The 15,035-nt window shown below is 42.7% G+C and overlaps 3 protein-coding genes across 4 annotated transcripts; 2 read left to right on the top strand and 1 right to left on the bottom strand.

Annotated features, from left to right (window-relative positions):
- The first annotated feature begins 349 nt into the window (after positions 1-349).
- On the top strand, positions 350-2,798 carry unm_sa33528 (un-named sa33528). Its single transcript, XM_035905163.2, has 2 exons — positions 350-485; positions 1,240-2,798. Exons 1-2 carry the CDS (start codon positions 364-366, stop codon positions 2,468-2,470), a joined length of 1,353 nt encoding a protein of 450 aa, XP_035761056.1. The 5' UTR covers positions 350-363; the 3' UTR covers positions 2,471-2,798.
- Positions 2,799-5,193: 2,395 nt separating this feature from the next.
- Positions 5,194-8,701, top strand: cnpy2 (canopy FGF signaling regulator 2). Of its 2 annotated transcripts, XM_006784353.3 has the most exons (6): positions 5,194-5,294; positions 5,469-5,575; positions 5,677-5,792; positions 5,997-6,194; positions 6,295-6,391; positions 6,502-8,700. In XM_006784353.3, the coding sequence occupies exons 2-6, from the start codon at positions 5,476-5,478 to the stop codon at positions 6,543-6,545; spliced, it is 555 nt and encodes a 184-aa protein (XP_006784416.1). In that variant the 5' UTR covers positions 5,194-5,294; positions 5,469-5,475; the 3' UTR covers positions 6,546-8,700. The 2 variants fall into 2 exon arrangements, with proteins under 2 accessions (XP_006784416.1, XP_087696821.1); XM_087840695.1 differs by lacking the exon at positions 5,194-5,294 and having other exon boundaries at positions 5,440-5,575; positions 6,502-8,701.
- Positions 8,702-9,293: 592 nt separating this feature from the next.
- LOC148102744 (uncharacterized) lies at positions 9,294-14,152 on the bottom strand. Its single transcript, XM_087841294.1, has 3 exons — positions 14,110-14,152; positions 13,897-14,013; positions 9,294-13,557 (listed from the first exon to the last, which is right to left on the bottom strand). Exons 2-3 carry the CDS (start codon positions 13,980-13,982, stop codon positions 9,435-9,437), a joined length of 4,209 nt encoding a protein of 1,402 aa, XP_087697420.1. The 5' UTR covers positions 13,983-14,013; positions 14,110-14,152; the 3' UTR covers positions 9,294-9,434.
- Between the last annotated feature and the right edge of the window lie 883 nt (positions 14,153-15,035).

Here is a 15,035-nt window from a genome sequence, read left to right as displayed (position 1 = left end):
ATTAGTATCAGTTGCTCATTATTCTGGTGGTCTGCATTTGGTTTTATAGGAAAAGAGTAGGAAGAAAAAACAAATAAAATCAGTGCTTTTGTTCAGTCTTACTGTCCAAAACCACCAGCCAACTACCCCTTTCTATTGGTGTAAAGTTGTTTAAGGACAAATTTAATGCTATTAAGTATGAGAAAAAGAAGTGCAAGTCTCAGTTTTTTGCATGATAAAGAAATGTTGCTGCATTACATAAATAAAAATGTACCAGCATGAATAAATTAATGTTTAATATTACAAATTATTAAAATTAAATAAAAATCTATCGTTAAGTGATGACGTAATTTCCGTTTCCGGATCCAAACACCCGTGTTCAACATGCCGCAGTGCTGTGTTCCTTTTTGTTTTAACTATTCTGGATCAAAAAAACACACGAATTTGTCATTTCACCGCTTTCCTTGTGACGAGAAAGAGAAGCAGAAGTGGCTGCATGCGATAAGGTACGTTACAATTCCAAAGTGAATGAATAAACTTGTAAGATGAACGCAAGTGTGGTCTTACATTAGTTGGCTAATATAGCTAGCGTTGAACAATTAAAACCCGCTAATAAAAAAAACAACCATCCTACTTTGGCGAACCGTCCCAACGTACATAGTTTTGAACATTTCTGCTCTCACACAATAATTCCAGCAATTGAGCAATTAATTTTACCCGTCAAATTATACTTCTAGCCTATATTCACAAACATAGGACTGTTTGCCACTTAATTTTGTGTTGTGCGCATGCGCAGAAACAACCGGTAGGACGGATTCCCAGAACATCCTGGCTTCTACGAATTTTACATAGGCTATGGATTTTATCATGTTTTCTTATTACGAAGATATCAACGCGGTTTGGATGTCATTTTTATTTCTCTAAGCAAAGATTGAAAGTTATGGGTCAATTTGCTATAGCTACACAGCTTTCTACTCTTGGAAGATTAAAAATGACATACGAAAAGCGATGATGTCGTCATAGTAAGAACACCCACTAAAATCCATAGCCTACGTGAGAGTTAATGACCAAAACAGAGACTTAACCACCAAATGGTTAGCTACATTTGTCAGCATTTATCTTTCTGGTAAGCTTAAAAGCCAATAATACACAAAAAAAGTTGTGTAAGATTATACTAATTACGGTCACTGTTAAACATAAGTAACAGAGGGCTACCATGTGATGAATAATTTCTCTCTCCCTTTTTAAACACTTCTACAGCCGTCTTAACTTCACCCCAAACTGCAACTCAAGAGTCTGCAGCTGGCATTTCCCTCAAGGAAAAGCTGCGGGGCCAACAAGATTTGCATGGAACGAGGAGTCTTTTCACTTCTCCGATGAAGAAAAACACCCTGTGCATAAAAAGAAAAAAGAACAGGTCCCAGCTAGTGGTGAAAATCAGTGTGAAAGATCAGATGAGCTACATCACTCCAACAATGCAGATACACAGACAGCTACTGCAAGCTCCTCAAGTTCTTCCAGTAGTCTTGTGGTGCTTAAGATTGAGAATGACATGCTAAGAGAAGAGAATGAAAAGCTAAAAAAACAATTGGAGAAACAGAAGCAGATGTTCTCATTCAGTCAAATATCTGACAATCCTGAAAGAGTCCAGTACTATACTGGATTGCCCGATGCTGCCACTGTCCTGTTTTTAGAATCCCTTCTTTCCAAATTTGAGCTCAAATATCATTCTGGTTGGACTGTCCAAATGTTGCCCATAGTGGACCAGTTATTACTAACCCTAATGAAGCTCAAACTTGATTGTGGCCATGTAGACCTTGCAACAAGGTTTAACTGCAGCACAGCCACAGTAACTAACATTTTCACAACAATTGTTAGTGCACTGCATGACATTTTGTATGTTGGCATGTTGGAAAAAAACATCGCCTCGAGAGCCAAGAATCAGACATCGCTGCCGGATTGCTTCCAGCCATTTCCTAACTGCAGGATTGTGCTTGACTGCACAGAGGTTTCTGTTTCTGGCAGAGAGAGTCGTGACACACAAAGTTGTTTGTATAGCCAACGCAAAGGACGGATCATACTCAAGGCTCTAATTGGTGTGGCTCCAAATGGTGTAATAACCTTTGCAAGCAACTTGTATGGTGGAAAAGCCTCAGATAAGGCGATAACAGCTGACTGTGGAGTACTGCGACATTTACAACCAGGTGACATGGTCATTGCAGGTAAGGACTTCACAATTCGGGACATCCTCCCAGAGGGGGTCTCGCTGAACATTCCGTCTGTCAGTGGACAGTTCACACAGCAGGAAGTGAACAATAACAGGCTGATCTCCTCTGCAAGAGCACATGTAGCACATTCCATTCAAAGACTGAAACGTTTCTCAATTTTGAATCTCGTCCCACATCAGTACAGAAAAAATATTAATAAGATACTGAAAGTATGTGTGTGTCTTACAAATTTACAGACACCCGTTATCCATGAAACTGAATGAATTAGACTAGTGAAAGTGCAGAGGCAAAATTACATGGTGTCACTGTCTAACTACTTGTCGACCCGACAGTACAACTGTTGAATATGTTTATTTTTATTGTTTGTACCTTTTAAGTATTCTGGATTGTTTTGTGGATATAGTCAGGATGTTACATCATTTTTAGTTGCATAGTTTAAAGTTGAAAATTCTCAGTTGTAATTGGTAAAATGTTTAATTTTGCTCTAAGTGGTTTTTGTTTCATCAGTGGCTTGTTATATTGTTCATTTCATTCCAGCTTCCTGATTACTGCCTAGTTGTTTTGCCGAACATTTTCATTAAAAATAAGGAATACAAGATAAATGTGTTACTCTTTATTTTCAGAAACAGTTTTTGTCCAAAACATTTTCTTGTTAAAATCAGAACTTAATTTTAATCATTTATCTGAATATAATTACAAATGTACAATTTACAAATATTTATCCATCCATCCATCCATCTTCATCCGCTTTATCCGGGGCCGGGTCGCGGGGGCAGCAGCCTAAGCAAAGAGGCCCAGACCTCCCTCTCCCCAGCCACCTCCTCCAGCTTATCCGGGGGAACACCAAGGCGTTCCCAGGCCAGCCGAGAGATATAATCTCTCCAGCGTGTCCTGGGTCTGCCCCGGGGCCTCCTCCCGGTGGGACATGCCTGGAACACCTCACCCAGGAGGCGCCCAGGGGGCATCCTTGTCAGATGCCCAAACCACCTCAGCTGGCTCCTTTCGATGTGGAGCAGCAGCGGCTCTACTCTGAGCCCCTCCCGGATGGCCGAACTTCTCACCCTATCTCAAATATTTATAATTTATTTAAAAATGAACTGAAAACAGCTGGACCGATGCATCGCTTGTGCAGATATGAATTCATAGCTGTGATAGACGGTTGGGTAAAATAACATTTCCAAAGTTTTAGTGTTAACAGCCCAAGTTTGTTCTCTATCAACAGGCAAGATTACAAAGTCACATGGAGTCCAACCAATAAAGTGACAGCTGTTGGTCCCCTGTGAGATGTAGATAGTTGCGATGCTTTTTTAATACCAGGGAACCACTTGCCTCATCCAGCTGTAGGAAAAAGTCCTTCCTTTCTACAGCCTGCAAGACAGTTTTGGTTCTGGCTGACCATGAGCATTTCACCTCAATCGTGCAGTCATCAGAGACTGTCCCATCTGGAGAACTGCCAAGCAGGCCACTGTTGTATAAAAAAACAGTCCCCTCTCCTCAACAACTGCACCAGTACAGTCAGTGTACAGCTGCCTTTGGGGATGAGAATATTACTTAGTTATAAATGCATTATTAGAAGCACAGACCCCTTTTTACTGACAGCTTACTTTAGATCCTTCTGTCAGGTTGTACTGGCCAAGCAGAGTCTTAAATAAGGAAGGCGGGTATGAGCTCTGCTGGACTACAACCAGGACCAAACCTAAGTTGCTGGCCATGATTCTCTTCTTGCGATATGCTGCCCTTTTATTAAGAAAAACAAATTAAGAGAGATGGTTCACTCAAATTTCTTGCTTAACACCTAACATAATTAATTTCAAGGCACCTTTTTTTTTTCACCACAATACTTTCTTTGTTTGCCCAACTGTTGCTTCCTCAACCTGTTTCTTCTCTTACGCAGTCACAGTGAGTTATGCCAGTACATAGCAAGCCTTGTCTTCAGCTTGGCAAAACTCAGGTTCCTCAGCAATCCATCAAATCCATCAAAGGAGTATTCACTTAAAGCACATGTTTGACATTTTTTGATGAAGACTACATGTGTGTCTCAATATAAAACACAATGCTTTACATAAAATTAAGAGAATAATTAGAACAAAGAGAGAATTTTAAATAATGACTGACCTTGTGTAGTTGATGGCGTCATCTCAGACACTCTTGGTAGCAATTTCTTTTGCTTTCACACACGTTCCACGTCAGTGCGAGACACATTCTTCTCCACCTAAATCAACATTGCAGCGATATAATGGCACTTATCTTTGCAAATCAGACACTTGGGAGCTGAAGCTCACTGACTGACCCTCAACATGCACCCATATTGAAAGCAAATTAATGCTTACCCCAAACATTCTAACAAACACCAGAAGTGCTGCTGTGTGTACCAGTACCACTGTAGCTAGTCAATGGGCAGGAAGATAATCTCAACTAGGCTAACATAACTAACTCTCCAAAATCTCCCTGTTTTGTAGATTTCCATCTTGGTTTACTTCCACTGTTATAGCAGTGCTGTATGCATGTGTGTTTTATGAAATGCATCAGCCAGTACAGAACATATCATGTTTAATCATCAGCTAGATAGCTTACTCCTAACCCATCATTGTTTATTCAAGAGCATTTGGACCCGGAAATGTCAGCTACGTCACCCGTAACATCAGACTTAACAAGCAGATTGTAACCAGTAAAAAATAGGAATTTTACTGGGTTTTAATTGTTATTGTTTATCTATTAATTAAATACTTTGGCATAGTATGTATGGCAATGATGGAAGTCATAACAGCAGGACAAGCTGTAAAACTTCTGAAAACATAGTTAAATGTCAAAAATATAACACTTCCTTCATATATTCCAAAAACCTCCAGATAGGAGTCTACCGGGCCGATTTTGGGCCCCGGGCCTTATTTTTGACACTCTTGCTCTAACACAAATGACCCTGGTTGCAGAGTAGGGAGCCAGCAGGGATCTTCCCGCCCACGTGGGGGCGCTGCACGAGCTGTCTCACGCTCCACGTACCCGGTTGCTACGTCACCACATTTCACCGAATACGATGCAACAGCGTGGAAAAGCGTAAAGGTGTTCTCCTGGCGGCCCACAGAAACAGTAAGTTGAATGAAAAGTGGAATAAAGTGCATCTCTGTGTCAGTATTAGTAACCCGGCTGCTGAGCTGCAGAGGGTTTTATAGCAAACGGTGGCTGAGAACCTTCCGGCCGACTTACTTGAATGTTTTTTTGTTTGTTTGTTTTCCTGTGTGATGCTGAAATGTGCGCGTTTAGAGGCAAAATGAGGGAAGCTGCTCTCCTGCTCACACACTGCCTGCTTGTGTGTCTCCTCCTGAGCTCCAGCCAGGCGGCCAGACAAGGACAGGACCTCAGATGTGGAGGTGAGTAACCGATTTGACGCGCAGCCTCGGCCGCACGCTCAAAGAAAAGTCTTAATCTAATCGGTGTCTGACTTCTCCTGCACCTCCCCTCCCCTCCTCAGCTTGCAGGGCTCTGGTAGACGAGATGGAGTGGGCCATCTCCCAGATAGACCCGAAGAAAATGATCCAGACGGGATCTTTCAGGATCAATCCAGATGGGAGTCAGTCCATCAGAGAGGTGAGGCTGTAGTAGCAGAGCCACGTTGTAGTCTGGGTTCAGCCCCCACTGTAGACTGCATCATAACAGTGTTGACCACAAAACAGGGCCACACTTTTATAGAAAGCATTGCCTGCCTCTGAAGGTCATTATCTCATTTTAAAGATATCAGTTAGTTTCAGTGGGTTGGCAATAAAAATAACTTATGAACTTTGACACCACCAGGTTCCTCTGGCACGCTCAGAAGGAAACCTCCTGGAGCTCATGGAGAGCATATGCGAGAGGATGGGGGACTACGGCGAGCGCACGGATCCCTCCACAAACAGGAAGTCGTACGTCAGGATCAAGTCTCGGAGCGGCGAGGCCATGGACCTGTCGGAGGCCTCGTTGGATTCAAGGGTTACAGCCAGCATGAAGTTTGCGGTGAGTATAGTTTTTCCCACTTAGACCTCCAGCACACCCCAAGGAGGAGCACAGAAAAAAAGGATGTGGTTTAAGTGTGTATTTTTCCTTTTTTGTTCAGTGTGAAACAATAGTGGAACAGCACGAGGATGAAATCATCGAATTCTTCGCTCACGAAACGGACAACGTTAAAGACAAACTGTGCAGCAAAAGGACAGGTAGGTTGAGGCCAAATGCATCAAAATGCAAACATTTCTTTCTGTTCTGATGTTCCCCATGCGTTCAGCTGTTAATTCACTGTGTTGTTTCTGTGCTGTGTGTCCCGCAGATCTCTGTGACCACGCTCTAAAAATGACCCATGATGAGCTTTGATATCCTCTCACCATAGCGACTGTCTCTCCTCAGCTCAAATGGAGACTTCTGGGTGCTGTAGTGTTTTCTATTGCCACTTATCACCTGTTTGTGTCAGGGCAGTGGGACAATCTGTCTAAAAATCCTTATGATAAGAAATAAAAACAAAAAGCATTACTCCTGTGATCATGGACACTTTGAGGACCACTCTGCTACTCTTTTTTTTTTGTCTTTTTGGGGGGTCATATCTCATTTTATGTGATACTGTAAGTTATTAAAAAGGCTCTTATTGGTCTCTGGATAAAAACTGTGAAACTGTAAAAATGAATTTGGACTTTATGCGGAGATATGGCTAAATTTGGTTGGGTGGTCCTCGAGCCCTCATTCACGCATGATGGAAAAACTCTTCTGAGGTCGAATCAAAGTGATGCTGAAAGAAGTTGGCCTGCTCTTGAATTACACCGCTATATAATGATAAGTGTGACTTTCAAGTTCAAGCTTTAGAAGAGTGTTTTCATGCTCGTCAGTATTTATTTAACTGTCCATGATCACAGGATTAACTGATACCAGCTCGATTCTCCTTCTTATATTCCCCCATGAGATACTCGTTCAGGTAAAACGAAAAGTTGAGGCCCTCGGTTTTAAAAGTACATCATGTAAAAATAACTTCAGATACGGTTTCAGTGTAGTTCGAACGATAACGTGCCTTCATCACCAAACAAAATTTCCCAGGTAGTTTACCCCTTCCAACAGCAGCGACGTGCTCTCAGCGGTATGTTTTATTTATCCTAAATAAATTTGGCTAAAAGACTCATGTTCCTAAACTGTTGGCTTATAACCAGAAATGTCTTAGGGCAGTGGTCCCCAACCTTTTTTGCGCCACGGACCAGTTTATGCCCGACAATACTTTCATGGACCAGCCTTTAAGGTGTCGCGGATAAATACAACAAAATAAAACTAGTACCAGTACCGAAAAAAAGAAAATTTATTCATAACGCACGTGAAAAGACCAAGGAAAACAGAGTAAACGATAAAAACGATAACAAAATCACGCTGAAAACCGATAAAAACCCTGAAAACCATACATTTCACACCTGAGCCTCAACTCTCGCGGCCCGGTACCAAACGACTCACGGACCGGTACCGGTCCGAGGCCCGGGGGTTGGGGACCGCTGTCTTAAGGTGTTAAAGTGCTTAGTACACAACATTTGCACAATTAGTATCCACATTCCTGTTTAACCTCCAGTGACTTTAAAACACTCCTACTGCTAAATAAACTGCCTGCATCTTCTCAAGTTAAACCTCTCACATGCTGCTGACAGAGCACGACAATTATCCTCACGTGTTGGAGCCTAAACTCGTGCACACAAAACTTCTTTGCTCATTATTTCACATTACCTCGGAGTTAAACACTACCAAAACCAGCTGCCATTTACTTGAGCTCGAGAATCGCGATCATAGCAAAGTTTAGATTTCCTGGCTTTGTAATAAAACTGACCTCCTGCGTAACCCCACCAGAGTGTGCTGTAGGCAGCAGTGCGAGCACACCAGTACAGCCACAGTAGAAAGATCAGGAAGTATTTTTGGTGTTATTGTGTGAAAATGAATTTGCCGTTTTGTGATCATTCTCCTGAGATGTCTTTTTATTATAAAATTTGTACATTTTTTGACTCTGCTTTGTCTTCAGTCAATGGAAATATTTGGTTTTGTTTGTTTTTCTTAATAACATCAGCACTACTCGATCCTTCCAACATCTACTTTGTTTCAAGGATGATCTTATCCTTAATTTTCTCTTGAATTTTGATGATAATCATCTGTTTGACTCCATATAACCCACATACAGTTTGAGCTTAAATAGTGTTGAAATTTGGGAACACACAATTAACCATAAAAGCAGTTCCTGAACTATTTGTCTCTCTTTTTTTAAAGCAGCTATTATTATTTAAAGTTTTAATGCCTATAATTAAAAAAAAAACCCACACAGACACACTTTTGAATGTAGTTTCAGTGACTGGCAATCTAAAACCTGTTTGTCTTTATCAGGTTCTAACTACATCAGAGATTTGTGTCTCCTCCCGGGATCAGCACTTGCTAACATGTATGTTAACTGTTACACAAAAATGTAAAACGAATATTTAACAATTAGTGGTTAAAAATGGCTCCGGTTAGTATCCTTGGAATATAAACCTGAATAAAGATCATGAAAGATTTTTTGACCTTGGAAAAAGGTAATCAGTCGATCCATTTAGCAGCTGTTTCAGAAATTTTATTCATATCACACAATCATACTTCACAAGTTTGTCTAGTTGCAGTAAACATGCAAAGGTTTGAATTTATTTATTTTTTTGTAACTCTAGAAAAGTATTTTTTTTCATCCCATTTCAGGAAGGAAAAGTTCTTCTCCTCTTCGCTGTCTTCCATTAAAGACCTGCGAATTCTTTAAAGGAAACAATCTGAACATGTTAGTTTTTTATGCACTCGAGTATCTATTTACATTCAGTACACACCTCTGTTATGACTCTATTATTACCATAAAACCACTCCTTTTAAATCACCAAATATTACAGTCTTTGCTTATGACTATTTTCATTATCTCACAACTGCACAAAGCCAAGGAAATAGAAACAGACAAGGAAAAGTACAATAAAATGTACTAATCGTTTAAAGGTAAACTGTAGTAAAATAGCCTAAATAAAGAGCTTTTAAATATTATTGTCAAATACAGGGGTCTCTGTAACAGTGGTCCTTTTTGCTTCTCAGACATCCAAGTTAAAATCTCTAAGGTGTTCCCGAAATAAAAAAAAAACCCATCTGTTTCTGAAAATATGTGCTGTGAAGTGCCATGGAAATACGGATTTATGTTTGACTGAGTGTTTAACTCACTGGACCAGCTTGTTGATTACTCTCATGTCAGAGCTCTATAACCTCACACTCGACCTCAGTCTCCATGATCTCTGCTGCACACTCCGAACTCAAAAAAGGCGCATTTATGTCTGCCTCATCTTCCTCCTCCTCTTCTCCTCCCTCAGCCTCGACGTTTACTTCACTAGAGTAATGCAGCTCTGCTTCAGCTGTCTTAAACACCTCGCTCTCCTTCTCGGTTCTTTGCTCCATCTCTGCGTCACGTGCTGCTTCCTCCACCTCGTTCTCATCTGCTCCAATAACAGTGTCTCTAGAGCCGTGGCTGCTGGTGCTGCTGCAGGACAGCGTGTCTTCCTCTGTGTCTCCTCGTACCTCTTTGTGATCATGCTGGATGTCTCCCACCTCTGCACACTCCTCTGAAACCTGTTGCTCGACTTCATCAAAAGCAGCCTTTTCAGAGGTCATGTCTGCTGCTACATTGTGGGATCCTAAGTTCTCTGGATCCCACAACTCGGTCACCTCTTCCTCTTCATTCTCTGAGTCAGGTGCTGTGTGCTTTCTAATGCGATTTACCACATCCCACAGCGATTTTGGATACTGTAACGCTTGTTTGTGTGCCTCAGATTGGAGAAAGTCAGGAGTCAAACCTTCCTGTTCGTAAGGAGGAGTAGAGCTGGCAGGCAGTACAGGGGGTGATTCAGAGAAAGAGGAGGGTGAAGCCTCTGGGGAAACTGGAGGAGGGAGCATTTCGGGGATGGCACCAGTAGCAGCAGTGTCAGGATGTAGGGGTGAAGTATCCAAAAGACAAACACACTCGCACTCAAACGTTTGCTGGTGAGGAGAGGGAAGCTGGGGGAGGAAGAGCTCATCTAAAGGTAACAGAGACACCTCACAGTCTGCAGCCAAGGGAGGAGAAGAATTAGACAGATCAGTCTGTGGGTCAACATCCTGCAAAATTTCAATCTGTGTTTCACTTTGAGAGTCTGAAGAGTTGTTTTTGCACAATATCTGTTCCCTAATGTCTACAATAAGTTCATCTGAGTTTGTCTGTAACTCATTTTCAGTCATGTGACTCTCTTTTATACAAAAAACATCCTCATCTTGACCACAATCAAGTTGTTGAAGGACTTCGGCCTCTGTTTGACCTGCATTTTCCTCACATTCTTCATCTACTTCAGACGACTCTGCTGGAAGGCCTTCTTCAGGTTGTTCTTCACTCACATGACTCTCCTTGAAGCAAAAAACACCCTCAGTTTGGACACTTTCAAGATTTTGCTGCAAACTGTTGATGTCGTTTTCTTCCAAAGGCTCGATCGACTCCTCGTCAGCTCTATTATTTTGTTGCTCATCATTGACGCAGGCATCATCATCCAGTTGACCACATTCATGCTGTTCCTGTGACATCAGCACCTCCGGCTCATTAATGAGGTCACTTTGAGTTACATGTAATATTTGTGCCTCTTCCTCCTCTGGGCGAGATGTTTCTACAGCTGGTTGATCAGTTAAAACATAAGGAGGAAGAAGACGCTGGGAATCTGCGTGGGAACTGGATAGTGAGGAAGACTCACCATCCAGTGAAAAAGATGGCAGCTGTTGCAAAGGAGAAGGGGATGAAGTTGCAGGAGGAAGTGCAATATCTGCAGTATTAAGAGCAGCCAACTCAGGATCAGGCTCTGCCTCTGTGTTTGACTCTGAGATATTTGAGGGAGAATGATGATCAGAAGGTATTAGTGAAAGAAGGTCAGAGGGTTTAGGACGCTGAGTCTCACGATCATCTTCTCGACCATGTTCACTTGTACCCTTTTCATCAGTGGATTCAAGCAGAGCATCCTCAGTCTTTTCAGTTTCACTTAAAGTTTTGTTGCCTGTTTCAAGCGGGACATCTGTGTCACTCCTTTCATGCCTGTGTGATGCTTGGTCCTGAGAGCCCACAAAGTCACCACCATCTTCACTTGCCACCTGATCTCTGGAGTCACTGTGGTCGTTTAAAGACACGCTGTCCTTGGTTTGGTGATCCTCCAAGGGATTCTGGTAGGGTTCGTCCTCTGCTGCGTCCTCTGGAGTTTGTTTAAAAGCGTCTTCAGTGTCTGTTTTAAGTGGAGAAGGCTCACCCTCCTCATCCTGCTCCTCTGCAGACGACTCGACCAATGACATGCCAGCTTCAGGTTCAGTGATGCAGTCGTGTAGAGGGATCCCTAGTATACGTTCTGCACGCGCCTCTAAGGTTTCTCTTTCAGAAACATGAGATGACAGTAAGCAAGGCAAAGAGATTAAACTTTCTTGTTTGCCTTCCTCTTCCTCCAAACGTGTTGAGTCCACATCAGTCTCAGGTTTTTCAATCTTGCAGGAGGAGGCTTCTTCTGTGCTTTCATCAGTTGTGACATCTTGATTTAGCTGAAAGTTTAGTTCAGGAGAAATATTTGCTTGAGCATCGAGCTGACTCTCTTCAGCGAGTGCTGCAGTGCTTAAAAAGTGAACCCGCTCTTTTGTAGGCGAAGGAATCTGTTCCATTTTCACAACAACGCAGGTTGTGTCGATAACCAGCGGGCTTTTATTGTCCTCAGCATTCTCCTGGTTGTCCAGCTGCGTTACTTCAGTATCTACTGGAGGACTGCTTACATTAACACAATCGTCTGACAGTTTATCCTCACGGTTTCCTTTCAAACAGCATGTGGGGGGACTCTCAGTTTCAGCTTTGCTTGTGAAACTAGGCTCCCTCCATGAAGGATATTTTACTGACACCGGCTGCACTGACTGACCTCCCTGTCTGCAGACATCATTTGCATTTTCTTTTTGGGGGGGAACAACATCGGCCTCTGCTTTCTTTGCTTGATTATTTTCAACCATGTCCTTCTGTGTGCACGGTGGCGTCTCCCTCTGTTTTCTTCCAGCACCGTCATCTGACTGCTCTGTGAGAGTTGGCAATTTGAAGTCCACTTCGTCTGGAAGTTTTTGAGTAGCCTCAGTCGTGGCTCCCAGAAGTTTAGAAGCCTCTCTTACGTCTGTGTGTTCAGTGTTCATTTTGGAGGTGCAAACGGGCAGAGATGGGGTCTCGGTGGGGCCGGCTATTCGAGAAACCAAACAGAATATTGTCATCCCTCCTGTCTTTTTGCTTAGCCTGAATTTCCTTCCTTCTATGACCTTTGAGGAGGTTTCCCTGTTTATTTCTGAATTCTGAAACACTTGTGGATGTTGCAGATGCAGTTTACCATCATCCTGTATGTGTGTCTGCTGGACACTGATGGGGCAAAATGCCTGTAAAGCATCTGCTTCAAATCTTTGGCGTTTCAATCCTTCAAACTTTGGGCAGGTTTTACTTTCACACAAATTTGTCAGTTCTTCTTTTTCTCCCTTGCTCTTATCTTGCAGCTCTGCAGACACATGCTGCTTTCTGTGTGTGGGCTGCGAGTAGCAGTGTTGCTTCTTGGTGTCCTGCTCCCAGACTGTGTCACTGCTGTGTGTCACAGGTGAAGGCTTATGTGGGCTGTTGTAGGGAGGAGGAGCAATATAGCCAGGAGGTTGGTTATATATCTTCCTTTGGTAGCTTGCATTTTCCTTCATGTCCAGCACGTTGCTTGTGTCAGGAGCTTGTGATGGATAGTAGGTGGGAGTTTGCTGTCTGCCTCCTCTGTCCCACAGTCCAGGTTGTTTGACATGTTGGGGATCCGAACCTATTCTGGTGCTCTCCACCAGCCCCTGAGAGGCTCCCCTTAATTCTGCTTCTATACGCCTTCTTCTTGGCAGGGAGTGACTGTAGCGAGCCGCCCAGGCCTCCAGCTCTCGATAGCTGCTGTCGCTCCTCTTGGTAGAAACTTCTCTGTTGTAGCGGACAGGGCTACAGGTGTCCCACCTCCTCTGCCACCCCTCCCTTAGAAATCCTCTCTCATGATCCCTCACGGGTCGATGGGCTGCTTTCCACTCTCTGTCTCTGGCTTCTTGGAGCTGGTACTCTCCCAGATCTTGGTGGTGCTGAGTGTGGCGTCGCAGAATGAAAGGGAAATGGGAAGAAGAAGGAGGGGCACTGAGCTCTGGGTCCGTCCAGTTGGTGTACTCTTGTAGAGCTCCTGCTGATCTTGATCCTGGTACAGTCCAGTATGTGGACTCCCTGCTTTGATCCTGCTGCTCACCATAGTACAGTGGATAATGGGCTGGCTGATGTCTGTCGTGATAGCTGGGAGTAGAATAGTAGAGAAATGTTAGCAAAATTTAGCAAGATTACATAATTTCACAGACCATTTTAAATTAGTCTATATGGTTACATTTAATAGATAACACAAAACATTCTGTTGGATTATGTGGAACAATATTCCCATCTTTTCAGAGCTCTTTGCAGAGTGTTAGAAGTAGTGGAGAGCTGGATAATCTTGCAGAGAGCAGGCAAAGCAAAAACTTTGTGTCAGCCGGAAGTTAACTATCATTTTTGTGCACCTCAAATGTAAATTTGCCAAACAAGCAGTCATAAATGCAAAGATTATACTGGCCCAAGCAATTTTCATAGCATCCAACTCACTTCTGTGTATAGTTTCTCCCAGGAATGGTACCATATTTGGAGTACAGATGGGACTGCCCCTGATTTTCAGGCCAGAACTCCATCATTTGGTCTCATCCACAGATCTGAAGCATGAAACTTAAAAAACAAAAGCAAAAAACAACTTAAAAATATATTACATGCATTTACTTAGATCGCCTTAAATGAAAGGATTAAAAGCATGTAAACACGTACCTCCAGCTACTGTTTTGAAATTCCTGTCCTGGCTGCTCATGAAGTGACACAAGGTCTAATGAAGTCCAAACAGGACAACTTGTTTTAAGAGGACAGTGGTTTCCAGCACCCCTCCCACTCTTTTACCACACACACACACACACACACACACACACACACACACACACACACACACACACACACACACACACACACACACACACACACACACACACACACACACCATTGCCACTGAAAGCCCGTCCTCTTTTCATCCAGCCAACATACAGTTTAAATACCACTGAGGAAGTTTTTAATCAGCTGCTTTAGAAGAACTAGAATCTCTGGCTCAATCATCTTCTCTCTAAACTCACTCAAATTTAAAGGGAAGGCAAAGTGTGCGTCACAATTTTCAAAAGTGTCTTTAATTAACATGTATTTGGGTGTAAAGCTTGTAAAATTTAATGCTATTGCTTCTCAAATTGAATCCAAGCGTCAGGTTAAAATACTTTTAATATTACTTTACCTTATTAACAGTGACTGACTGATAACAACCAGTGCTGACATATAGTGGCTTCATCTACTTTTAATGAAAAATGAGGTGGACAATAAAGTTCTCATGGACTAATTCAGATCTTATGCAGATCGCACATTTTCTTATCTGTCTCTACATCATTACTTCCTTGCAGCATGCAGGTTTCTTGCAACAGTCAATATCAACCAAACCCAGCTATGTGCACAGTCGCGTGGGAGGTGCTGGGGCGTGAGGGCGAGCAGACTCTGCATGGAGATAGGGATCTATTGTTTTGTCGGCTGAATTGTGGCACAGAGAGGGACGGGCAGCCGTTCGGTCGTCTCCCTTTTATTGAAACTCTCCAGCGTAACAAACAGGCTTTCCTTTCCTGAACAGAAAATCTGTACATCAGCAGAGTGCAGCAGAGAGGGGA

Source organism: Neolamprologus brichardi, chromosome 5 (genome assembly GCF_056152115.1).
Source record: "Neolamprologus brichardi isolate AB-2024 chromosome 5, ASM5615211v1, whole genome shotgun sequence".
Lineage (NCBI taxonomy): Eukaryota > Metazoa > Chordata > Actinopteri > Cichliformes > Cichlidae > Neolamprologus > Neolamprologus brichardi.
Note: the sequence above shows the minus strand (reverse complement) of the source record. Positions and strands in the feature narration are given on the sequence as shown.